The following is a 26,512-nucleotide window of genomic DNA, read 5'->3' as shown; positions in this document are numbered from 1 at the left end:
ACATACATGTGGACATCACATTTTGGGCTGTCTAGACCAAAATACTAATTTTACTCTACAGGGGCCTGATATCCACTTACGAGGACATTATACTGCCACAGTTCTATTGAAATGTAAAACGAACGTCCTCTTATGTGGCTCTCATTTATCTCAGAAACAAAAATCAGGCAAAAAAAAGAAAATCAGGTAATTCTTTGTTTTTATATTCATCGGAGCCCAAATAGCAAGGAGAAATTGAGGAGATTAAATCACCTTCAACCACCAATGTACCTGTGGCTTCTTTTAAAATACACCTGAAAACTCATATTTAGACAGGCATTTGAGTAATGTTCTTTTGTAATATGATGTTTTTGTCTATATATTAATTCCCTGTAAATCACTTTGCAACAGATTCCTGGCTTAAAAAGTGCCACACAAATAAATTTTACGTACCATTATGAACAAAACAGTTTCATAATATTTCACATAGAATAGCCATACTTTTTTTTTTTATTATTTGGTTGCAATATTAGAGTAATGCGTTGCTCAAAAACACAGGGATGCTTTTTTTCAGGTTAACTATGGGTGACTGGCTCTACACACACAGGTTGTGCTGACCCTGACAGCACACTCTCCTCTACACGTCTATATGATCAGCCATGTTAATTCTGATTTGTTTCCTAGAGGCCGAGACAAACTGCATAACTCTGAACATGAAGTGTTGAAAATATTTTATTTGTTGATAATGCAACAGCTACAGCAGAAGGTATAAGTTACAGCTCAGATTACAGCTAGAGGTCGACTGATTCACCAGATCAAACTAGTGTTCAGTGTCAGATTGAACTACAGTGTTGGAGATTATATTAATAATAATTAGTAAGCAGGAGAGCCTTTAAATGAAACAGTGCTTCACATAACTGGAACAGGGCTGGTTAAAAGAATGCTCAAAATAGACTCAGTGATATGAAAAGAATGGACACTTAGTTTTTATACACTATTAATCAGAAAAGTAAATAAGATTAATAAGTGCTAAAAATACTGCTTGCAGTTCATTCTACATGTTTAACAACACTATGACATGGTTACATCTGCCTCTATAGATTCAAATATAATCACTTTCTCTGGAACTCCCAGTTACATCACCATTTTATTTTTCTTTGCAACATGTTGATCATCATGCAACTATTACATGACATGTAAATGAAGTTTAAGCTTTTAATAGTATTCAATGACAGACACAAAGCAAAACATGCACTGATGACCTGATGTCTTCATCAAAGGCATCAACAAAAAAGAAAGAAATGCAACACATGTATTCCAGATAGATACTTGTGAAATCTATCTGCACCAACAATGCATCCTCCACTACTGGTTTGTTGATGAGTCAGAGGTTTCACACACAGCTTCTTGACCCCATTCAGGTATTTTTTTTTTTAAATGCACTGATTGTATTCACAACTGTCTTTGTGCATACCCCACTAAGCCCAAATTAGCAAGTGTGAGTACTACTAAGTCGACAGATAAAGTCCTATGATTACAGATTCAGTGCTCACTACCTAACAAAGCCTTTCCGGGGTGATTTCTCTCACTGTGTTTGCAGTGTAATCCAGCATTGTGCTAGGTTGGACAGTTTTGCTACATTGCTCGTTAAAAACTATGCTTGCAAGACTAGCTACTATGGCTGGCTAACTATGTGTTAGCAGTAAGCTCAGCGGCTATAGTATCAATCCAGTACTTTCAATTAATGAAAACAAGCAAATTAATTTACCAATTTCTACTTTGACTAATAAATAAAGCTATAATTATGGAACACATTTTAATAGTTGGCTAAATGCAAATATATATTTGTTTCGGTCATCAGTCGACCTCTGTGGATAAGTTTTAATGTATTTGGTTGGTGGCTTTTTTAAGGGGGTGTTACAGCAGAGTGACTATTGATTTATACAACTTTAAAAGCTAAATCAGGATGTGAAAGGCAGCTCAGCTGAAGGTCTTCAGAGGTCTATTTAATTCCAGTTAACACAGGCCTGTCCTTAGAACCCAGTTTACCAGCTTTCCTAAATCATGGATGTTATCCCATGTATTTTGGTTGGTTTCAAAGGTTGTGGAGCTCTGAAGACCTGTGGCCTGAGTTACATCTATCACAGACACAGACAAACTGCTACATCAGTGAACCCCTGCTGGTATTCGGTCCGATTAACAAGAATAAATCTGAAAGCTGATTGGTAGGTGTTGCAGTTTATCATCAGCTGCTACTGGGTCCCTTCTCCATCAGTTTGAGTCCAGCTCAACATGGGTGGAAAGGAAACAGGTGCACTGGTAAACATACAAACACCATCTACAGTCTGAGATTCCAGTGCTGATGCTCATCTTCCTTTCTCTGTTAAATTTCCACGTTACTGATTCAAACAGTTATTCTCTGGGACGATCATGTTGATTCAATACAATAATAACAGAAATATGTCTATATAAGAATTAGGCAGACCTCTCTTGAAACCTCACAAAGAATTTCACCATGAAGATGGCTAACATAACAGTTAAGGCTGCTACATTTCTTCATTTTCTACATCGATAAATCTTGTGCACACAGTGAGCAGTGGCTACAGAGGCCTTTGGGCTACGACATGCTCAGCGATGTTTGCTGAAGGTTTCTAGAAATGAAAGAGACTGGTGTGTGAATGTTCTCTCTTTGTGGCCAAATTGAACTTTACAAAGAAGTTTTCTTCAACACAGCCACAGTTTAGAAAAACAAAACCATTTCTCACAGTAAGTAGAGCATTTAACCACAATTTTATTTACCAAGAAAACTCAAGTATGTGTGGATTAAACACTTACAGCCTTCCCTTTCTTTAGGGAAAGTTTTTGTTGCAGTGTTTCCCTAACCTTTTCACCTGTGATGCTGTGAAAGAAGACACTCTTAACGAAATACCCCTTTGCCAGTATTCCAAAGATTGTGCGTTTCTATTAGGCAGTGTCTAGCAGCAATTCAGATTTTTCTTAGGCATAAATTCTGTCTGGAATTATTTCATGTTCCTGCACTTCAGGAACAGAAGTTTTTACAGAGCAGATTTCATCTGTGACATTGACTAGTAATGCTGACATCAGAGCTTTAGCATATCATCTAAAGCAGGGTTGCAACGGCTCATGCACACTTTAAACTAACTGAACCCATAGAGTTGAGCACAGGGTGCTTAGGTAGTATAGAAATGGGAGTTTGGCCTTCATAGAGCCTCTCACAGGTTAAATGCAGCACCTAAGATGAGTCCGACCTTCATACAATATCAATACGGGACTCCAGTAATGCTGTTGTGACTTTCAATGGGAACATACTACAGAGAGTATTGCAGGAGATTAATCCCTGTAGCTTTGGACTATGTGTTTCATCCACATGACATTGTTTTTTAGCTGTCTGCATTCTTTTGGCCATTTAATGTCTCACTGTGAGGAACAGCTTTGAAAAAAACAAAACAAAAAAACCCAACATAAAACAAACAAAAAACTGCAATGGCTATAAAATGTTTTTTTGACTTTTGGAAGGTTCAGATGACCATCTTGAGATTTTGATGAAGCAATATTAACTTGACAAAAGAATTCAAAATGATGCTTTACTACAGAAAAACTGATTTTACAGCTACAGCTTGAGCTCACATATCACAGACATTACAGATTATTGTACAGTTAGTGTGTAAAACTGCTGTTAAAGCATCATGTTTTTTTCTTTCTTTGTGTCTGTACTCAGACTGAGTTGCATATTCAGCAGAAATGGAAGATAAAAAGGATTTATTTGTGCGCTGCTCAGTTTACCCAGCCATGACCAGCTTGACTGAAATGAGACTGAAAAGTATCTTTGAGAATTTTTTTTCTTATTTTCTGATAATTAAAAAGAGTGAAAAAATGATTGCAAAGCTACGACTGAGCTCGAGTCTCACAGAAAAAAGTAAGGAACCAAAGAGACAACTCTGATGGACTTGTTTGAGAAGCTGAATGCGTCCCATTGCAGTGAATGCTGTGATTGATAGATGAAAAGTTGGAGCTGTGGAAACAAGTCTCATCAGAATTATTTTCTGTAAATACTCACCCAATCTCCTTCAACCTTTAATGAATGAGCTAAAACCCCTATTGATCAGATGACTCTGGGAATGATTGTAGGGTGTCTGGCATGTAACAGTTAATTCCGAACATCTGAAACTGAGAAAGAAGACCATAACAAGAGCAAGATATTGAAACACTTGTGACAGATCAAAATCAAAGCCCACATGTTTGAACAGTTTAACTAGCTTAAGAGTTGGAGCTTTGACTGAAAACGATTAGGAACAGTACCCATGACTGGTCAAAACAGATAGAAGATGGAAACGAGACTGGACAACGATTTGTCACAAAACAAACACCAATAATGATAAAACAAGTTAGCATTACTTGTGATTAACACATGTTTCAGCATCAAAGGTGAAGCTGAACACATATCAATCATAACAAGTCCAGATTAAAAAAAACAAGTCAGTGAGAGAGTCAAATCTGAGTTGATAAGTAAAACAATGAGACAAACAACAAAGAAAGAATGAAATCAAATCAAAACAAGTCTGAGTTAAGAGAAAATAAGACTGGCATAGTGGGTCAGGACCTCACTATTACAGGACTCAAGAACTACAGGACAATTTAGGCTGTGCAGACATGGACACGTTCATTGTTTGAGTCTTGGTTTCTTTGGTTTTGAGTTCACTCTAAAACTGTGCAAGTCTCAGCTTCAAGCCTGAGTTCAATATTAAATAAATTTGGTACCAAACACCCAACAACCATTCCAACCAAACACCAACAGTCATCTAGCAAAAAATCCAAAATCTGAGGTTGATGTTTTACTTTCTGCATCTAGAGTTTCATCAGTTTTAGCATCACTTCCCACCTGTGAGGAAATCACCTTAAATCCTCAGACCTGGAAAGTAAAATTTCATTTCTGACTACGCTGATGACATTTGTTGAGTAACAATGTAACTTAGCCAGTTGAGTTTTCAAGTGAAAGATGTGATGAGCATCACATGATGGAGGTGGTAGCAGTGCTTTAGGCGGCGGCCATAATCAGATGGCTCCAATGCCTGGGGACAGACTGGTGGAGATCTATATTGCACAGGGGTTGGAGAGATCCTCAAACACTGGCAGTTCTTCAATCCCTCGAGCAAACAGCTTGATCAACTGGCCGTGCACTCTGAGAAAACAGCAGAAGTTGTTTTTAAAGAGCAAACTTAAACCAAGTTTTGATATTTGTAAGGAAGAAGATCCCACAGGGTCATCATACCTGACGTCAATGCCTGTGTGGGTCAGGATCTCGCCATCGCAGTTCCAGCTGCTGTAGGCGGGTGCACAGCCACAAGCTGGGTGGTCTTTGCAGATCTGGCTGAAGATCTGCCGCTTGCTATTCTCATGCAAGTCCAACTCCAGGTCCGAGTCGCTTTGGCAGTGACGTGGCATGAAACGAAAACGCCTCACTCGATGGACCTCAATGAAGGTAAGGTCAAACTGATTGAGAGAAATAAGTATTTAGTTGTGGACCAAAATGTCCAAAGAATATCAATAAAAACATGTTTTTTTGTTTTTGTTTTAATTTAGACTGGAAATATACCTGGTCATCTTTGCTGGTGTGTCGTAGGAGGTGTCTAAGGAAGTTGAAACGGGAACATTTTCGGACGAGGATGAGGTCTGTGGTGCCGTCAGCCAGGTGGGCAGCAGGCGAGAGGCCTTTAGGGCTGCGAGGACAAGCACAGCTCATGCTGGCAGCGTTTATAGCGAGGAACTTTCCTCGAATCGTCCTCCACTCGCCACTACTCTCTGGATGAAAAACAAAAGAAAACAGACAGATTTGACTTTACTTGTTACTGCTGCCAAAACAGTTTTCACTCTGTGCCAAAAGTTTGCACATTATTCATTATAAACATACAAAACAAAACAAAAAGTTCCATTCACTACATTCAGTCCAATGTTTCTCACATAATGAATTTACTGCAGGTTGCATCACTACAGTTGTGCTCAGGAGTTTACACACACTTTGGGATTAATGGTTTCTTTGAACTGTTCTTTTTCCAACCTTAAATAACTAAAAAAAAAAAAAAAAAAAGGATTAAATGCACAAGGTTAAATTTATTTGGAATTTTCTTTTGTCTACACAGGCTCAAATATATACATACACTTACTTAAATCTTTGCATCTATTATCTAAATCTATTAACTTCTTATTAGTGATTATGATTGACTACAACTGGTAGTTTCTGTCACAGCTCTCAGAACAATGGGCACTCGGTGAAGATCGAGAGGTTCAGGTTTAAAGTTTAGGCTCAGTGAATTTGCTGTGAACAAGAGCCAAAATAAACTTGGAGAACCTTGAAGTCAACTTGGACAATAACTTCTCAAAGTGTTCAGAAATAATATGTTGGTATTAGGTTTGGTATGGAATTCAATAAAAACTAGAAAAACAAAGCCAGCTGATGTCTACCAAGACTACAGAACAGCCATGGGTGGATGGACACGGTTTTATCATTTTTCAGGAAGTGTTACATATTTGTCTTTAATTCACAAATATAAATATTTTCTGAGATTTAACAAGAAAGAAACATGACAAAGCCAGACGAGGAGATTTAGGAATGGAGTAATGTTCAGTGAGTAAGACCATTAGAAACTGTTTTTGGACTGACCAGAGTCTGATGCTTCATCCATCTCATACTTCTCGCTTCTCTCTGAATTTAGCTGTCCATTGTGCTGACAAATTACACACCTGGAGATTTACAGAGAAACCAGCGTTACTTAAATGATGCAATGAACAAGGACTTTAATGAGAAGCCATTTTACATTTAACCTCAGAAGGTTATCACTTTAATTTATATGACTGCGTTTGGTTGCAACATAAACCAAACGCTTCAGCTGCAAAACTGAAAGTCAGATAGCCAAAGAGTTAATAAACTAGAATAGGATTTACAAAATGTTTTGGTTGTAACTGAGGTCACAGGTTTATGATCAGCTCTAAAATTCCAATAAATTCAAAAGAGTATTTATATATTTAAAGAAAAAAGGGAAACAAGTTGATACATGTTTGGATCTCTCACCCAGATCGACACCTGGTCACGTCTCGTGGCGTTCCTATGATACCTTTGGCTGGCAGGTAGGACACTGTTCCTTCGTAGTAATGATGAGTCAGGAACATCTTCAGACCTGCAGACCATTACCAAAAAAAGAAATTCTGATGAATAATGCACACGTGCAAGCAAATGAAAATGACTGGAAGGACTGTGGTAGGCTGATGTGACTGAGCGGTGACATAAAAACAACCTCTCTTTGCTAATATTTTGAGTACCGGGCCTCTCTGACAAATCAGACATCAATAAATTTCTCTGCTTTATCTGTAAAACATTATAGATAAAATTAAAGGATATTATATATTTTCCCACCTGAGAAGTCATATCTTGCAGGCCCCATCCATCTCTTCCTCTCGCTGTCTGATAGCACATCGCCATAAAAACCATATCCAAGCAGCGACACAGAGTATCGCAGGAACATGTTGTTGTGATGAACTGAGCACACATCCAGCGGCTGAGAGTCTCCTGCACACAGATATTAAAAAAAAATGGTATGTTTGCCATTTTTGAAGAAAGACAAGCAGACACGTACACTGAGAATTTAAAACAAACCAAGCTGTGGTTTGTTTTACATTTTAAAATAAGTTCAGTTAAATGTATCAAATATTCTATTAAACTGTATCAAATTCTCACTTCTAATACCAATGTTTGACATTGAAGTCTACATTAACGCTTGCTTTCTCAGCAAAATAGTTAGATATTACCCCAGGAGTGTTTGTCCTTTTTTTTTTTTTTAATAGTTTCCATGTTAACATTAACTTTAGACTTCAGAAAGGTTATATTGCTGGAATGGATATTATGACCGCTGATGTCATGGAGATGATGTGACTGACCCACAATGATGTGTAGTGCAGAGGTCACGGGGTCATTTGTGCCCACAGAAGCAAAGCAGATGCAGTCTGTGGAACCTGAAACAGACAGAAGAAACAATGAGCTGAAAAAACACAAACACCATCTGCTAACAGTTTACTAGTGTAGAACATTCCAGTGAAAAGAGGACGGTCATCACCGATTCTGATTATTTTCTTAAACCTTTACAATGTGATTTTACATTGTAAAAGCACTGCTGCTCCTGTTGTGCACACACAAACACCTGCAACCATTAATTGCCCAGGTGTGCGGTTTCACTTTTGTATCTGCACAGAGGAATAATGTCCCCCAGGTGACTCTGTGTGTATTTATAAGCACAGCAGCAGAAAACACCAAGGACACAAACCAGCACAACTGAGAAATGAGGTCACAGTGACTGCCTGTATTTATACTTACATACTTATTGGCTCTCACCTGTCATTAAAAGCTAGATTACCTCTATCACTGTCCAGGTCAGCAGCTAAAACTGTCTTTCTAAATCAGGAAGAAGTCTGGCTATTTTTCACTCGGGATGTTTTATATATAGCAACAATGCTATTTATGTCTTAAAGAGGGAAGAGCTGAGAAAATCAGTTGAAGCATTGATGTGAGGCTTTCATACAAATAATAGAAGGAAATATTATTTACAGACAAAGATAGAAAACCTTCCAAACAATTTGGTCTTTCTTTTCACGCTCTGTCTTTGTAGGTGTCTATTCTACAAGTATTGTATGTACTTTTTATTTATAGCAGTTGTTTGTGATGAAGTACCAGAGTTTGTGCTGATAAGAAGATGCTCTTCATATAGGTTAAGGACAGTTTAAAAACTAGACAAGGAGAGACCAAAGTGATTTGTTAGCTGGCAAAACAGCAGACTCCAGAGAGCTGGAGGTTTCTGGAACAATACAGCAGGCGCTAGAGTCTGTTAGTTCAATAAATAATCCCTTGAGGCTTGGAAAACCTTTACATAAGTCTTTGGCGCCAAAGAAACCATGTAATGGTTCCAACCTGCTGAAGTACACCTGTGACACAGTGCTACACCTTTAGGATGAAGTCAGAGTTACCTACATTTTTGCTGTAATCCAACACAAAAAGAAAAGCAGTGATATTTCTCTGAGTTTCAGACCTGCAGGAATGATTCCGATGCGTAGGGAGCAGGGAGACAGTGCCTCCTCTGGACTGTTTGGATCTACGCCGCAGTCGATCTGTGTTCTCCAGATCAGTCCGTGGATGATCTCACTAAACATGCCGTCCCCTCCAACGCACACCACACTAAGCAAGGGTCACAGTGGAATATTAGCATCGACAATCTCTCCGTGACCTTTTCTAAAAGATCACATGTATAAATGTTGTGTGAAAAACACACAGATATTTTCTGTGGTGATTTATTTCGGGAAGCTCAGGGATTTTTTACTGTCCTACATGTACAATCAGATCTATGAGCATTTGCATAACACCACCAACAGTTGATGCAGTACTTTTAGTAAACCTGCTGAATTAAAGCTGAAAGTCTGGTTGAAAATCATCATCATGTGTAATTGTCCAAAAAGTTTATGAATCTGAATTATGTTGTGCTCGGCTTCTTTTTTATAGCATTTAAGTAATTAATCTTCACTGTACAGGGTGAATCACAAAGAATCTTCCTTTTTCAAAGTGGTTGCATTCTAACGCGTAATGTTACAAGGTGCGGGTTTGTGAGTTTCAGGTGGTTGCTGGTAGGCAGAATAACAACAGCAATGGCTGCAGTGACTCCAGGTATGCTCACAAAACTGTGGGACGAGTTTGACAATTGCTTGGACATATGCCAAGTATCTGGAGGACTACAATCTTGTTTTGTATGTAAACTATTAAAAACCCTTACTTCAAGCTTCTTTGTCCAGTCTTTTGAAATCTGATGATTGTTTTTGACACACTCTGTAGCTTATGGGTGAACTTCTATTATGGACAAACAAAACTCACCCATCAAATTTCTTCAACTCTGCCTCCATCTTCAAGTGATCTCTGGCGTGATTGGCGTACTCTGTCACTATGACAACAAACACACAGATTCTCAGTGTGTTACATGTATAATTCTGACACAGGAAGTTGGAGACTGGGTGGTGAGTGACTTGGACGTACCAATAACACTGGTGGAGATTCCAGCCTGTGTGAACAGGGGGGCAACTTTCTGCTCGTAGATCCGTTTTCCCTGACGCTTCCCACCATATGGATTTATGTAAACCAGCAGATGTTTTGGTCTGCTGGCTGTTGACACAAATAACAACAACAACAACAACAGAAACTATGTCACAAATAGTTTGTGGAAGCGGCATGAGTTATTCAGACAGAGTGGGTTTTTGTAAAATCATACTGTTACTGGCGAGCTGCTCTCTGATGCTGCTGACCCAGTGCTGACACACCGCCTCATCCGAACAAGTGAAGGTGACTTCAGCACACCGCCAGCGGTGCTGCCGACACCTCTCCACGTACAACACTAAAACAGATACAAGTTAAAAAAAATACTTATTTAATAATCAGCCATCTTTGATTGCCAAGGTGCTAGAGTGCAGATCATGCAGTGTTTGGATTACCTGTGAAGGCCTGCCTGCAGTCCTTTCCCTCTCTTTCTCTGATCTTTTTCCAGCTGCCATCGTCTCTTTGTCTGCTGCCATTCTCCTCCTCTTCCTCTCTGACAGAGATGATCTCTGACACTGGGACACTGTGACAGACACCTGAACAACACACAGATGCACACAAAGCAGTTAGTGTCGCCAACCAGCAGCCAGCTCTCAAATTTCAGAGCCTTCTGGCAGCATGTGAAGGCACCACCAGGGGTATTGTTGCTTTTGGCCTTATTTTCTAGAATGAGGTCATGATGATGTGAAACAAGTCCACATATTTAGAGTGATGCAGCAAGTTTAGCAATACTCGAGTGTGACATGACCCACATATTGGCATTGTCATCTTTCGGATTCACTTCTGACTCACTTATCTGTATCTGCAGCTCACATCACAATCACTCTTCTGCTATTCTGTCTCCACATGAAGGAACCTACGGCACATTTTCATCTTCAAATGGTTTTAATCTTAATTCTGACTTCATGAATAACAAATAAGACTGAGTGAGACCTTGGCTCCATTTCAAACACTACTGTATCACTGGGCTGTGATCATTTCCACAAACGTTCAATTCATTTTCAATAATAATCATCATGAACTCCAACACAAAGCTTTGTAAAAATCCCTGTTTACTATATTTATATTTTATTTACAAAACACAAAAAAAAAACAACCCCAAAATCAGCTTTTCACCATTTCAAAACAGCATTATAGCCAGAAGTAGCATATTTTTAAAAATACATTCATAAACTTTAAATATCAGGGGTGTCATCAAGATCTGTGACTTTGCCAATAACAAAAAAAAAAATTTTGACCTGATTTAAATTCCCCCCTCAGGGTCAGCTCCTTGTGCATCTCAGGACTGATTCCATTGTTACTGACTTTTTTTATATTCACTCCGTGGAAGTCCTATTGTGACAATTTTCTATGTTTGATGAAGTTATAGGGAGCCACATCTTCATGTTGAGTGAAGACTGTGTTGGTGAATAACAATTCTGAAACCAGAGCTGGAGCTGTTAATTGGAAATACTTTATCAGGAGAAGAACCACACTCCATGCACTTCTCTGGTCATATTTCTCCTTCTGTTGGTCAACCTCTGCCAAAGCAATGAGGAGCCATTGATAATTCTTAATGAGGCTTTCCTCTAATCTAGTTTGTTGCTTTATTATTAACAAAAATCGACCTACATCACATTTAGGATTAGGGTCCTTGCCATAGAATGTCTGGTTAAGGCATGATAATTTAGAGAAAGCTGAATATTTAAAAAGAAAAAAATTCTCCTTTTTTGCCATTCATGCCATTTAAAGAAATACCCAGGTGTTAACCAAAAGTGTGTTTTAAATATCAAGGGATGATTGGTGTTTGGAAGAACTGTTACACTGCTGCTACTGTGATCACTAAATGTTTTCCCTCAAATGCCTCGGGACTTTAAAACTGAACCCCGCATCGAGAGGGGAGCAGCCATGGTGAATGGTGGTTCTCCTTCTGGTCTCATTTCTCACCCGATCCACGATCTGCTGACTTTGAGAGTGTGTGTATTATTCCACTGAAAACTAACTTTTGGAGGGTGGGCTGCAGTCACCCTCCAAAACTTTGCTCATCGGTGATGATCCATGATGAGAAAAACACGGTCAGTTTGACACAGAAGTTGATGTTAGCTTGGTAATAAATGAGAAATACGTACACACACTCCAGCAATTCAGAACAGGACTTCCATGAAGCACTGGAAGCAATCCAGAAAAGGACAAGGAGATGATGTTTAATGAGACAGTGGCTAAATTTAGTTCAGTTAAGGTTTTCCTTGTTATGAGCAGAATCACAATACTTTTTGTTTTCACCATGTACTTTTGATCTATACTATACTGCCAAAAGTATTCGATCTTCTGCCTTCACACACAATAGGATTTGAGTGACTACCCACACTTAATCCATAAGGTTTAATATATTGTTGAGCCACCCTTTGCAGCTATCACAGCTTCAACTCTTCTCATAAAAGCTTTCTGCAAATTTTATGAGTGGGTTCGTGTGAATTTTTGACCATTCTTCCAGAAACAACTTTGTTATGTCAGACACTGATATCGGACGAGAAGGCCTGGCTCAGTCTCCATTCTAATTCCTCCCAAAAGACACTGCAAAAAGATCTCTGCACACTATGCACCCCAGCATCAGCTAACCCCGCTCTGTGAGTTCGTGTTGCCAGTACTTTGTAGCTGAGGTGCTGTCATTCCCAATCACTTCCAATTTGTTATAACACCACTAAAAATTGATTGTTGAATATTTAGTAGAGATGAAATTTCACGACTGGACTTATTGCATAGTTGGTATCCTATCACAGTACTATGTTGGAATTCACTGAGCTCCTGTGAGCGACCCATTCTTTCAGATGTTTCTAGAAGCACTCTGCATGCCTAGGAGCTTGATTTTATACACCTGTGGTTATGGAAGTGATTGGAACACTTGAATTTGATGAGTTGGATGGGTGATGAATACTTTTGGAAATATAGTGTATGTCTTCATCTTACTCTAAGAAAGAAAAAGAGGAATATCAGACTATTCCTCTACATAACACTTGACCAAAGAGTGTTTTCTTGAAGCCAGGAGCATGTTTATCTCCCATATAAAGAAACTTAAGCAAACTACAGTAGGTCAGCTAAATTAGTGGAACTACAAAGCCAAACTACACATCGAACACTGACACAAGAGCTACAGGGAGGGCAACATGTTTCTGTTGGATCTGTTATTGATGAACAGACTGAACACAGCATTAAACTGACACGTTTTACTCCTAAACATGTGGTTTATTCCAAAACATGACTTCTGACGGTAAAGGTTATTTCATGAAACTGAGATTATTTAATTACTCTAATGTTAGGTTAGGAGGTTGCTTTGTTTTTATTTTTCATCATTTTGGAATAAAACCACTTATTTAAATTGGAACAACACAAACAGACCTCACACTTCAGCCATCAAACCCAGAAACATGTACTAACAGCAGAACCACTAAACCTCCACACAATGGGGTGGAGGTGGCCCACTGCATTGTGGGAACTAAATCTCCTACCTGGATCAGGTCGACGAGGAAACAAAGGAACACAAAATCCTGCAGGAAAACCATACAGGTAACACTGTAATTAGCAGATAGAGAGTAAGTTAACCTAAGACAATCAGAAAAAATTTAACTTTTGTTTCAGATCAACAAGTGCCTAAATGAATGAGGATACTAAGTCACCTTTTAACTTTATAGTCTACATGTTTTTAAATCAGCCTTCCTTTCTGGCTACTACAGGTGGGGGTGAAGAAATTTTTTTTTAAATTAAGTATTTCAGTATTTTCCACGGCAACATCGCATCAATATAGGGACAATACAGAGATAAAGTTTGCATGGACTGCAAATAAAAACTGAACTTTTTAGTTACAATAAAAAACTCAGCTGCTTCTTCAGTCCACCAGATTGTGCTGTCGGCTTTTTCTTGTGAGGTAAACTGAAATGTGGGGCAAAGCTGGTATTGAAAGAAATCAGAAAATGCCATCTGTGTCTAAGACCACCAGGTACCGGAACAGCTTCTTCCCCACAGCTGTCAGACTCCTGAACTCTGCCTCCTGACATCTGACCCACGTTAACTCATGGACTGAACATACACACACCCACAATGGACAACTGTACCCTCAAACACAATAATAACATGGACTGAACCACCACTCACAACCACTAGCACTTTATATAGCCTCTGTAGAAACTATCTACACCCTCACTTATCTTAACTGCACTACTGTATAGCTCTGTGTAAATAATCATTCTGTACATTCGATAATCTTTAATCCTACAACTGTTTACAACTTGCATAGTTCCCATTTCTGTATAGCTGTATATCCCAGATTCTGTAAAGTTATTTATTTCATTTCATATTCTGTATAGTTTTTCATATTTATATCCTGTTCATATCCTGTACATAGCTTGTACTCACTACAGCCTGTACATACTTATAGTTATAGAACATTCACAACATACTTCATACCGTGTACATTATAACATACCATAATAGACCCATTTCTGTAATATACTCACATATCTATATTATTGCTAATATATATTGTAATATATCTATATCACTAAAGCACTTCTGGATGGATGCAAACTGCATTTCGTTGCCCTGTACCTGTGCATGTGCAATGACAATAAAGTTGAATTCTATTCTATTCTATTCTAAATCAAAAATGGACTTGAATTGAGAATTGACAGCTCCTTTCGCACCTTACCATGATGGAAGACTGATAGCCAAAGACGACAAAGCTAACATCACATGCACTTAAAGGAAAACACATCAGACACTGAAGACAATTTGAAAAAGTTACCTCCCAGTTCTTTCCACAGACACAGTCTGGATCAGAGAAGTGATGCATAAAGCTGAGGAACGTTTGAGTACAGCTGAAAGGATAGCAGCTCATCATCTCAGAGGACAACTGCTGACTGCTGTCTTACATACACAATACCTGTACACTATGTGCACGCTAGTCTACACATTTGCATTAAAAATGAATTGGAATAGACTGTAATACAAACAGTTTAGTCTGTCAGGTGCATGCAACATGACAGGTTTTAATGACACTGTCGATCAGTCTGTATGCTTCACAATGCAATACTCAGCATATTGCAAACACACAATAATCTCACAAATCATAATCAATTTTTCAGTATGTGAAGAACCCACACAAGCACTGGGAAAGAATGCAAACTCAGTGTGGAGTTTACAACTTCCTCCCGCAGTGCGAAGACATGCGTGTTAATGGCGATTCTAAAATGGCTATAGGTGTGAATGGCAAACTGTCCAGGGTGGACCCCTCCTATGGGTATAAGCTGAAGTTGGATGGATGGATGGATGGATGGATGGATGGCATTGTATTATGGGCTCTCTGGTGAGTCAGATCTCTACATAGAGTTCCTTCAGCCTAATTTACTCAGAGCACTTAATCTATAGGTCACACATCGTCAGGTATAAAGATGCATTTACACCATATTTCATGCCTACTCATAGTTACTCATAGATTTCTTTTTCTTTTAAAATGCTGTTCTGCTGGTATGTCTTCATGTCTATGATTAGTCATATGCTGCAAACTACCTCTTTTATGGCCACGTGCTTTTAGCTACACTGGAAAAAACCCTGGGTTGACTTACTGAGTTGATAAGAAGCTACATGTGACTGCTTAGCAGGACTGCTGATTCTAAGATGAGCGAAGCCAGATAAGGAAAAAGATATCCTGGGCATGGTGAACTTGCTTTATAATACAGGCGTTAGGGGGATATTACAAGCTACAGTTATATTCTTAATATTCACTATACTGTTCACCCATTCAGTTCTTAAATTCAAATATCTCATTGTGCACACTTTGTAAATAATGCTGCACTGTATTCAGTGTTGGGGAGTAACGGAATACATGTACCGCCGTTACATATTTAAAATACAAAATATGAGTAACTGTATTCCGTTACAGTTACCGTTTAAAAAGGTGGTATTCAGAATACAGTTACTTTGTTGAAATAAATGGATTACACGGCACGGTCTTTTCCTGTTTCATATATTAGGCTATGCTCTCTCTATTTTTGGTAATTCCACACCAGAGGAAAAACAAACAAAACGCGGCTCTAATGCCTGTGTGTCAATCTCACGGCCCATGTCACCTCTATTTGTGGCCCGCAGAATGATGCGAAGAAATATTTTTTAAAAATTATTGACAAAAATTATTTAATAAGAAGGCAATAGGCAGAGTGTTACAAGCATAGCCCTAAAGAATGTAGCCTCATGGGCAGTGTAGTCCGTGCTGCAGGGAGAATGGACTGCCGTTATGCGTCTGTGAGCGCGAGGGAGGGAGAAAAAGGAGAGTGGAAAAGTACGAGTTGTCACCAACCAGAAACGGGAGCTGGAAGCATGTAAATATAATAATAACCACTGCAGCCAAAAAGAGTGCCTGACGAGCCCAGTTGTAAGTAAGCTATTAAGACTCGACTGTACACTGTGTTCGTGTTTTCCTCTGAAACAATAAGTTCCGTTGGAGCAGTCTTTCAACACCTCTCTCTGTCTCTCGCTAGCAAAGTTGACCCAGACAACAAAGTTTAGCGTTTCAACACCCCCAGCAGCAGACAGACAGAAACTAGGACACATAAAAAATTCACAACTGAAATACAAAACACATGCTGGTGTGTGTTTCAGTTTTACACACACAGCTGTTGTCACCATGACACTGGAAACAACTGAACCCTGACCAACTCGGATGAAACAGAAGAGAAGTAACCTGCTGACAAACAAACACTGTCACGCACCTCCTGCAGTAACAGTTGGGATCATTTTAACAGGCAGTGTGAGGTGAGTCATTGATGATCCACCAGAGATGTCCAACTCTTTAGTTAAAATTTTAAAGATTCAAGTTCTTTGGTGTAAAAAGCAAAGCTTGCCTCCATGCCTCAATGTGCATTTCAACCTGTTGAAAAGTTGCATTAAAACAGGAAAAAGAAACCTTTCATCACAAAGAGGTAGAAGAAGAAGAAAAAAGGATAAATAAACCGCACATGAGAAGCGCAAACAATGGCTCCCGTGGAGAAAGTTCATCGTTTTAACGCTTGATTTTACTCCTCTATAAAGCCGTAAGCATAGACTGTCTATAAAACATGAAAATAGCCACTGTAACTGACTTAATGTTCTGTTAACCATGATATAAAAATAGTGAATGAGCTTCATAAAGTGAAGGAGCTGAGAGATATTCATCCACAGACTTCTGTACAAGTATGTTATACTTCTTCCTACTCCATTTCAGACCTAATAATTGTCATTTCATGTCATTTAGACTTTGTTTTATTTTATTTTTTGTTCTATCTGAGCACATACGTGTGTGTATTTACATATATATTCGTATTTGTAAATGCAAGTATGTGTACTGGTGTATATATTGTTTTTTTCTGTATATGTCTGAAATAAAGATACAATACAATACAATACAACACAAGAGTCTCCCCCTGCTGGCTATTAGAAAGTATTACGCTCACTTTTGAGATGTTGAAGCATAGACATCTACACTCTGGAGATGAGTAAAAAAAACAAAAAAAGTGTATAAACAAACAATAGTTATGAACATTACAGTAGTTTACTGCCCCCAAGTGGCAGTAAATGGCAAAAACATGTAGACTATCAAACTGAAACCTTAACACAGAGTACACAGGGAGGTTAACAACAAATGCAAACCACAAATTTGGCTTATTTTGATATTTTAACTCCCAAAACAAAATAAAACTCAGGATTATATTAAGATATATTGAGGTGAATGACTGTGGTAGTCTCTACTGAGGTTTTAACTGGATTCTAACAGAGACTAAAACACTTCTGTTCACCATGATCATCTCAAATGATTCATCATTAATGTGTTCATGTATTAGACAATGTGACTGTCCACGAATAGTACATATTATCAATCTTTGTTATGTTCAATGATACAGGTTTACACTACAAAAGGTTTGTGTTAGCAGACAAATACTGTAAAACAGTCTGTCCTGACTCCATGGTATTTACATAAAGCAATGATTACATCCCTGACCGGGGCAGTGATGCATATCAGACGATTAGCAAGAGCCACCCAGCTTTACAGTTATACTGATCTGAATATGTCACTGATAATGTTAAATTAGAATTAAAGTATTAAGAAATATAAAACTATAAAACCTTTGTTTATGAAACGTTATTTTGGTTTTTTTTTTATTTATTTGTTGTGCTCACACTGAAGGGTACATCTACATTTCAAATGACAACACAATGATCGGGTGATCGATTCGTAATATGTTACAGTCACAAATCAACAACAGAGAAGTAATTAAGTACATGAGGTTAGCCAGTAACCTTTAACACAAACTCAGTGTGACCATGTTATTCAACACACACTGGTTCATATGTAAACCAGTTAATTTGGGACTGATGGTGTGAGAGAAATGTGAGTAGGGGGCTCGCTTTCACATCTGGAGATTTTGTACTTTGAGTACTCTTTTTGATACTGCTGTGGCATTTAAGTGCAGTATCCTTCTTTAAAATCTCGTAGTGGAAACTGTTAACAAGTCTCTGTATTCGATAAACTTCCTATGTAACAATCCCATAACTTTCAGATGAAAACTTATAAAAATGTTACAGATTTTACAGCAAAACATCAAGTAGCCAGTTCCATTCAAACATAGCATGATATGTTTTTAAGGAAGTGGACGTGTCCAAAACGGATTTAAAATAAAGTGAATGGTGCAATTACCTTCGTCAGCTGGACACAATGGCTCACAAACAAAAGCACGTCTACTGAATAAATAAATCACTCAACCCTCTGCTACTTGAAAAACTGTGATTTTTCATTATGTTGTTTGTGGTTAAAATATTCTAAAATTATGTATGAGGTTTGGTGTGTTTGTTCGTCCCTGCAGCTTGCAGCCTCAGTGACCTCCACTGTCAGACTGGATGATGAGTGTTATATAACCGGATGTATCATATCTCATATGGTCCTACAGTCCGGATACATTGTGCTCAGAGCGGAAAGTTAACGGCATGATATCCACAGGTCCAAACACTGCTGTGTGTCCCCTTTCACGTTTTCTCTGAGTTCTTTGTTTATCACACAGGATGTCGCGGTGCGCTTAAAGGCCAACAGAGAGATATATTAAGACACATAGACAAAGGCAGACACATTAATCACGGATCTTACTGGGTCTGAACGGGTGGTACACGGGACTAGAGGTCCGTCTCTTCCAGATGAGCAGTGACCGGCTCAGGCTTACATCGTACGCGGCATTTCTGACGCGGAGCTCCGACTGCAGCAGCAGCCTACCCGGCCTCTCCATTGGCGTTTAGCCGTCTTGCTCCGTCCTTTAGCCGGATGAGGAGGCAGCAGCACTCCGAGTACGGTTACCTTTCCCCGGGCATGTTGTCTGTGAGTTTCCCTTAGAGGCCCCGAACCTCGAAAATAAGTACTTTTTTTTAAACGACGGGGATTTCTGTTACTGTATACCCATGTAACGGACTCCAAGTCGGTACAATTTTCTGGCTGATAGCGGTTTCTCACCGGATATAGGAGGGGCTTTGTGGTGCATTCAGGTGCCTTCAGAAAACCCGATCTACGTGTTTCGTAATTCAAATATTTTGGCAATGAACCGCATTGAACTGTCCAAATTGAATATACAGTTTAGATGCTCAAAGTTAAACCGTCCTGGAAACCTTGTCTCTGTTTTGATTGTTTTTCAGGACGAAGTGCGAAACAATTAATGAAGCTGATATAAACAACTTTTCCTCCAGAATTTTGGAAAAGACGCCCACCTAAGTGTCCCTAATCCTCTTCAGTACAAAGTCCCCATTTAGAGCACTTGATGTTTTGGCCCCTCAAACCAGAAATACAAAAATTCCTCCCTGTGGTCCTCACACTTGAACTTTAAAATCCCACATACCCTTCAGACTGCGATCCCTCCCTATAACTGAATTCCCTTTGAAAGTTCAATGATAATGTGTCATTTATAGCTTTGTAGATTATCTGAATTGTTTAAAAGTAATCCAGGTTGTACTTTCCTCCTCAGGTCCAAGAAAATACACACAGTCACAGCAAGACTTCAGACACAAAACCCCGAGGCTTTCATTATTATATCTGGAGACTTTAACCATGCCACACTGGATTCTACTCTGGCTGCTTTTCACCAGTTTGTGAATTGTCCCACAAGGAGCAACAGGACAATTGACCTACTGTATGCTAATGTGAGAGATGCATACAGAGCCACCCCCCTCCCCCCACTAGGGAAGTCAGACCACAACCTGGTTTACCTACAGCCACAATACACACCCCTCGTCCAAAGGCAGCCTGTCACAACGCGCTCCATCCGGAGATGGACCCCAGAAAAGGAGGATGCTCTGAGAGACTGCTATGACACCACAGACTGGGATGTGCTCCTGAGCCCACATGGTGAGGACATAGAGGGGGCGACACACTGTCTTACAGACTACCTCAACTTTTGTGTGGACACAGTCACCCCTGCTAAGACGGTACGGTGTTATCCTAATAACAAACTGTGGGTAACACAGGAAGTCAAAGCTGTCCTCAACATGAAGAAGAAGGCTTTCAGGAGCAAAGTGAAGGAGGAGATGAAAGCAGCACAGCGGGAGGTGAAACGCTGCCTGAGGGAAGCAAAGGACACCTACAGGAGGAAGGTGGAGCAGAAGTTGGAGAGGAACAATATGAGGGAGGTCTGGAATGGTGTGAAAACCATCACAGGCTACAACACCAAGAAAAGCACAGTGGGGGGGACTGTGGAGAAGGCAAACGAACTCAACAACTTCTTCAACAGGTTTGACCAGCCCACAACCCCCCCACCCTCACCCTCACCTTCACTACAGAGTCCTCTCCCCACTCTCCTGCCTCCCTCGCTTCCCCCCCTTCCTGACACCATGACACCCCCCTCCTCCAATCCCTCTCTCAGCAGCAAGACATCTCCCCCCCTCCCCTCCTCCCAAACATCTCCCAGTGTCACAGTGGATCAGGTCAGGAGGCAACTGAGGAAGCTTCGCCCCAGAAAGGCAGCAGGCCCAGACAAGGTGTGTCCTAGGATGCTAAAGGCGTGTGCTGCTGAACTTGGGGAGCCGCTACAACGAGTCTTCAACCTCAGTCTGCGACTGGGGAGAGTGCCCGCCCTATGGAAGACATCCTGCATCGCCCCGGTCCCCAAAAAGAACCGGCCCAATGAGCTGAATGACTTCCGACCGGTGGCACTGACGTCACATCTTATGAAGACTCTAGAGCGGCTCTTCCTCAACCTCCTCCGACCACAGGTACAACATGCCCAGGACCCACTACAGTTTGCATACAAGGTGGGTGTCGGAGTGGAGGATGCCATCCTGTACCTCCTACACAGAGCCCACTCACACCTGGATGGGGGAAAAGGCACGGTCAGGATCCTGTTTCTTGACTTTTCCAGTGCCTTTAATACCATCCGGCCCTGTATGCTTCAGGAAAAACTGAACAGGATGGAGGTGGACCCCTGCCTGGTGGCTTGGATCTCCGACTACCTCACCGACAGACCACAGTACGTCAGGCTGAAGGACATCACGTCTGACACAGTGGTCAGCAGCACAGGAGCACCACAGGGAACTGTGCTGTCCCCTCTTCTCTTCACCCTGTACACCTCTGACTTCTGCTACAACTCTGAATTATGCCATATTCAGAAGTTTGCAGATGACACGGCCATCGTGGGGTGTATCTGGGATGATCAGGAAGAGGAGTACAGAAGTCTGGTGAGGAACTTTGTCGCATGGAGTCACACAAACCACCTGCAACTCAACACCTCAAAGACTAAGGAACTGGTTGTGGACTTCGGGAGGTCCAGAGAAGGTCCACTGCCAGTTCAGATAGAGGGGGAGGAGGTGGAGGTGGTCAACAAGTACAAGTACCTCGGGCTGTGGGTGGACAATAAACTGGACTGGTCATGCAACACAGAGCACCTGTATAAAAAAGCCCAAAGCCGACTGTACTTCCTCAGGAGGCTGAGGTCTTTTAACATCTGCAGGAAGCTCCTGAGGATGTTTTACCAGTCGGTGGTTGCTGGAGTACTTTTCTATGCTGTGGTGTGCTGGGGGAGCAGCACAGCAAAGAGGGACTCATCCAGGCTGGAGAAACTGATCAGGAAGGCTGGCTCTGTGGTCGGCATGAAGCTGGACACTCTGGTGACAGTGGCAGAGAAAAGGACATTAAAGAAACTGATGGACATTATGGACAATGCTGGGCATCCTCTGCACACGGCCATAAACAATCAGAAGAGTCTGTTCAGTGACAGGTTGCTTTTCCCCAAGACAAGAACTAACAGACTTAAAAACTCCTTTGTCCCACACGCTATCAGACTGTTTAACTCCTCTCTGGAGGGGAGAGGGAGGGGAAACAGGAGGACAAAGGAGGGGGAACAACTAAGCTGTAGTGCCTCTTCACCTCACTGTGCAATACCTTTTGTAAATAGTCAACAGTGCAATAGACTCAATACTTGAAATGTGCAATTCACTTGTATTTTTATTTTTTATTCCTATTTATTCTATTTATCCCCTTTGTATATTTTATTTATATTTGTCTCTGTATTTATATATATATATATATATATATATATATATATATATATATATATATATATATATATGTGTGTGTGTGTGTGTGTGTGTGTGTGTGTGTATATATATATATATATATATAACAGTTCTGTAACTGTAACTTCGGTCGTTGCTGTGCTTTTTTTGGAAGTCGAATTTCCCAGAGGAACCCACCCGAGGGATTAATAAAGTTCTATCTTATCTTATCTTAACTGAAATCAGCTGACTGTTATTCTAGGGCAACCAGAGCCAATAAGCTCTGACATGGCTTTGACCAGAGCCATTTCAAAACTCTGACCAGCTGTACCTTACCGATATTTTTGACAGACACATTGCAACTTACTCAGATCTTCATAACAACCCCAAATGTCAGGAAAAAATGCTGAATAAAAATTACTGCTAAATTACTCCCAAATGAGTAAAAGTGTAAAAGTACAGTCACAAATGTAACCTAAAGGATCAAAGTACTGTAGCAGTACTGTAAATGTCCCTGAAATACAGTGGAGTGAAATACTGAAAAGTTTAAAACAACAACAACAAAAAAGGTGGAAATCCATTAATTCTCTTCTGCTTATCATTGTTAGGGTCGCAAGGGGGCTGGAGCCTACCCAGCGACAGGTGGCCAGTCTGTGGTGGGGCATAGAGACAGACAACCATTGGCACTCACATTCACACCTATGGCCAATTTGGAATTACCATTTTAACTTAACCCCATTAACTGCATATCTTTGGATTGTGGGCGGAAGGCAGAGTACCCACAAAGAACCCATGCAAACATGAGAGAACGAACTCCAGGCCTCTGGAGAACTTCAAGACATGTTGAGGAGGTAGTTTAGCCATTTAAAATCAGCTGTGTTGGATCAAGGACACATCTAAAACCTGCAGGACACCGCCCCATGAGGACTGGAGTTCCCCTGCCCCTGCTTTAACTCCACCTCTTTAGATGGCATAATTTATCCCACTTTAAACCTGTGTATAACAAACAAATAACAAAACAAAACGAGAATCAAAAATCAAACGTGAACAAAACAATGCGCCACCCCTTAGTATATTCGGACTTTGTTTTTTCCAAAACATAACGTTGCCAAAATTAGAGTCAGTTCTTCCATTTTTAAAGCAAACCAGACAACCTCACTCAGCAACAGCAGGGGGAGCTGCTGTCACGGTCTAAGGTTACTTACCATCTCCATCTTCACAAACACTACATTTCTTTTTTTTTGGTTCAAACAAACAAACAAACAAAACACCACAAAATAAGTAATGCCAGCACAGCTAAAGCTACGAGGAAAACAAAATACAAGAGGAAGTAACAATCATTCTTAATTGCATATTTGATCCTTTTTCAAAACCCGTTTTGGTATGAGCTTTAAACAAGGGTTTCAACTCAAACGGAGGTTGTCTGTCATATGCAACCTGATTTGATCTTGTTACAAAAAAGGCAAAAAAAAAAAAGTTCCCTTTTTCTTTAAAAGAAAAAAAAAAGGTTAAGTATGATGTAGTATGTGAAAGAAAATCATTAACATGGGCCCTTCAGCTCACCCTATAAGAAATCGTAAATGTAACCCCCCCCCCAAAAAAACAAAAAAACAAAACAACCTAGCAGCCCATATAGACCTTGTCCCATAAATGAAAATAAAGATATATAATAAAATCAGAAAATGGATAAATAAGAATAACATTAATTTATTTATTTGAGGTGCTTGGACCAAATGTTTAAAAAAAAAAAAATCCACAAAACACAAAGTTAAAGAAAAGGGGAATAGGAATACTATTCATTAAAAGGTGAAAGTGGTGCAAATTTAAGCATATAATTCATCCACTGTCCATCTCCTTCAATGCCATGTGCCAACACAGTACAGAGCAGCTACCTGAAAGCTACTCCCACAGAGGCCGATTGTCTTAATAATTTCACATCTTCACTCCATATGACTGTAGTGTAGCTCCTGAAAAAGCAAGACTCCGATCAGAGTAACTCGACTCCTGGTATAATGTGAACCTTAAAACAGACAACTCATAAGCTGGAGAAGAAAGTGGTGTCTCACTCATTTAGAATATTATCATTTAGCCTGAAAAAAAAAAAAAGTTTGCTTCTTTATTTAAAACAAGACACACACACACACACACACACACACACACACACACACACACACACACACCTACACCTTACTGTTCATCACTGATTGAACCCTAGGTTTCTCTTCAGCACTGTAGCCAGTTTGACAAAAAGTCAGAGCACTGTTGAGACAACCATTTCTTTAGCGTTAACCAGTAAAAACTTCATGAATTTTTCACAAATAAAAATTTAAACATTACAGAAAAAAATACTCATAATCATCTCAGATATAACATGTACAGCTACTTCCAGTATCATTAATATTATTTTACACTCATTTTATTCAATTGATCTTTCTGAGTGAACTTCAGTAATTATTTTCAAAATTATTTTTTGACCAGGATTTGTTCTGCAATGCAACTATTACACAAGCATGTAGGACTGCTTATAATGATAAAAATAATTTCCCCTAGGGATCAATAAAGTATTCTGATTCCATTTGTGCAATATCTCTAAAATGAGAATTATCCTGTCTTAGAGTGATTCATGCATTTATTACTTCTAGGCTGGACTACTGCAATTTATGATTATTAGGATGTCCTATAATAGAAAAAAAAAAAAAGTCCCTGAAAAGTCTTTAGCTGATCTACAATGCTGCACCAAGAGTACTGACGGGGACTGCACAGTGAAAGCATGCTTTTCCAATGTTGGCTTCTCTTCTTTGGCTCCCTGTTAAATCCGGAATCTAATTAAATATTCTTCTCCTCACAAAGTCTTGAATAATCAGGCCCCATTTCATCTTAATGATCTTCTAGTACCATATCACCCCATCAGAGCACTTCGCTCACAGACTGCTGGTTTACTGGTTTAATTCTGAGGGTATTCAAAAGTAGAATGGGAGGCAGAGCCTTCAGCATCTAGGTTTGTCTTTGTGGAACCAGCTCCCAGTTTGGATTTGGGAAACAGACACCCTATCTACAAACTAGGATTAAAACTATTTGAAAAAGTATATAGTTAGGGCTGGATCAGTGACCCTAAATCATCCCTTAGTTACACTGTAAAAGGTCTATGCTGCTGGGGGCTTCCCATAATCACTGGGTGTTTCTTCTTCACTTTTTTCTTTTTAAACTCACTGTGTTTATATGCCACTCTGCATTTAATCATTAGTTATTAATCTCTGGCCCTCTTCCACAGTGTGTCTTTTGGCTCAGATGATTCATAATATAATTCATTTTTAAGGACAAAACACAGGGAAAAGTCCAAAATTAAGGTCCCCCTTTGGTCCATTGGACAGCTTTGCAAGATCTGAAAATGGCAGAGTGTAGCTTTCAGCATTTATTCATGTAAGGATTTACACATCACTGAGCCTAGTTAGGGAGGATATTTATCGATAAATTTAAGATGAGCAAATTTAGTAGCTCGACTGTAGCTTACTATTATTGTAAATACTAACTAGCTTATTAGGTGAAGTTGCCACAAATTCAAATAGCAAAGATATGAGAATTCATCGGGCTGTATCAGTTAAACATTTTTTAAAGTAAACTAAATTTTCTACAAAGTTCACCAATATTTCTTTAGATCAAGTTATTTGGTCAATTCAGTGAAATTTAAATTTCAAGACTTTTGAGCCTGACCTTTGTTTAAGGTCAGTCAGCAGCCATCCTCTCCTCCCCTGAGAAACTGAAAGCAGAGACTGATGACTCAGACAGGTAGCTCCCCCCTGGCCCATGATGGATGCTGATGTCCCCACAGCTCAAGCAGTGATGAGGAAAGGTGGCTTGAGGGTG

At 39.7% G+C, this 26,512-nt stretch overlaps 1 protein-coding gene across 2 annotated transcripts; it reads right to left on the bottom strand.

Annotated features, from left to right (window-relative positions):
* Window positions 1-695: 695 nt before the first annotated feature.
* On the bottom strand, window positions 696-19,632 carry LOC309711399 (ceramide kinase-like). Of its 2 annotated transcripts, XM_082541677.1 has the most exons (14): window positions 19,266-19,632; window positions 13,606-13,644; window positions 10,516-10,656; window positions 10,296-10,418; window positions 10,064-10,189; window positions 9,905-9,971; window positions 9,072-9,217; window positions 7,930-8,004; window positions 7,409-7,561; window positions 7,067-7,172; window positions 6,659-6,738; window positions 5,594-5,799; window positions 5,270-5,490; window positions 696-5,179 (listed from the first exon to the last, which is right to left on the bottom strand). In XM_082541677.1, the coding sequence occupies exons 1-14, from the start codon at window positions 19,399-19,401 to the stop codon at window positions 5,092-5,094; spliced, it is 1,707 nt and encodes a 568-aa protein (XP_082397803.1). In that variant the 5' UTR covers window positions 19,402-19,632; the 3' UTR covers window positions 696-5,091. The 2 variants fall into 2 exon arrangements, with proteins under 2 accessions (XP_082397803.1, XP_082397804.1); XM_082541678.1 differs by lacking the exon at window positions 13,606-13,644.
* Window positions 19,633-26,512: the final 6,880 nt, after the last annotated feature.

The sequence above is a fragment of the Aulonocara stuartgranti genome (genome assembly GCF_965226115.1).
Source record: "Aulonocara stuartgranti genome assembly, chromosome: 7".
NCBI lineage: Eukaryota > Metazoa > Chordata > Actinopteri > Cichliformes > Cichlidae > Aulonocara > Aulonocara stuartgranti.
This window is presented reverse-complemented; position numbering and strand designations above follow the sequence as displayed.

Excerpts from the sequence above, each read along its gene's own strand:
- LOC309711399 (XM_082541677.1), bottom strand. The coding sequence starts at position 19,401 with ATGGAGAGGCCGGGTAGGCTGCTGCTGCAGTCGGAGCTCCGCGTCAGA. Across the intron at positions 13,645-19,265 it reads GTACCACCCGTTCAGACCCA|GATTTTGTGTTCCTTTGTTT; the intron begins GTAAGATCCGTG and ends GTTTTCCTGCAG. Across the intron at positions 7,562-7,929 it reads TGCACTACACATCATTGTGG|GAGACTCTCAGCCGCTGGAT; the intron begins GTCAGTCACATC and ends ATCTGTGTGCAG.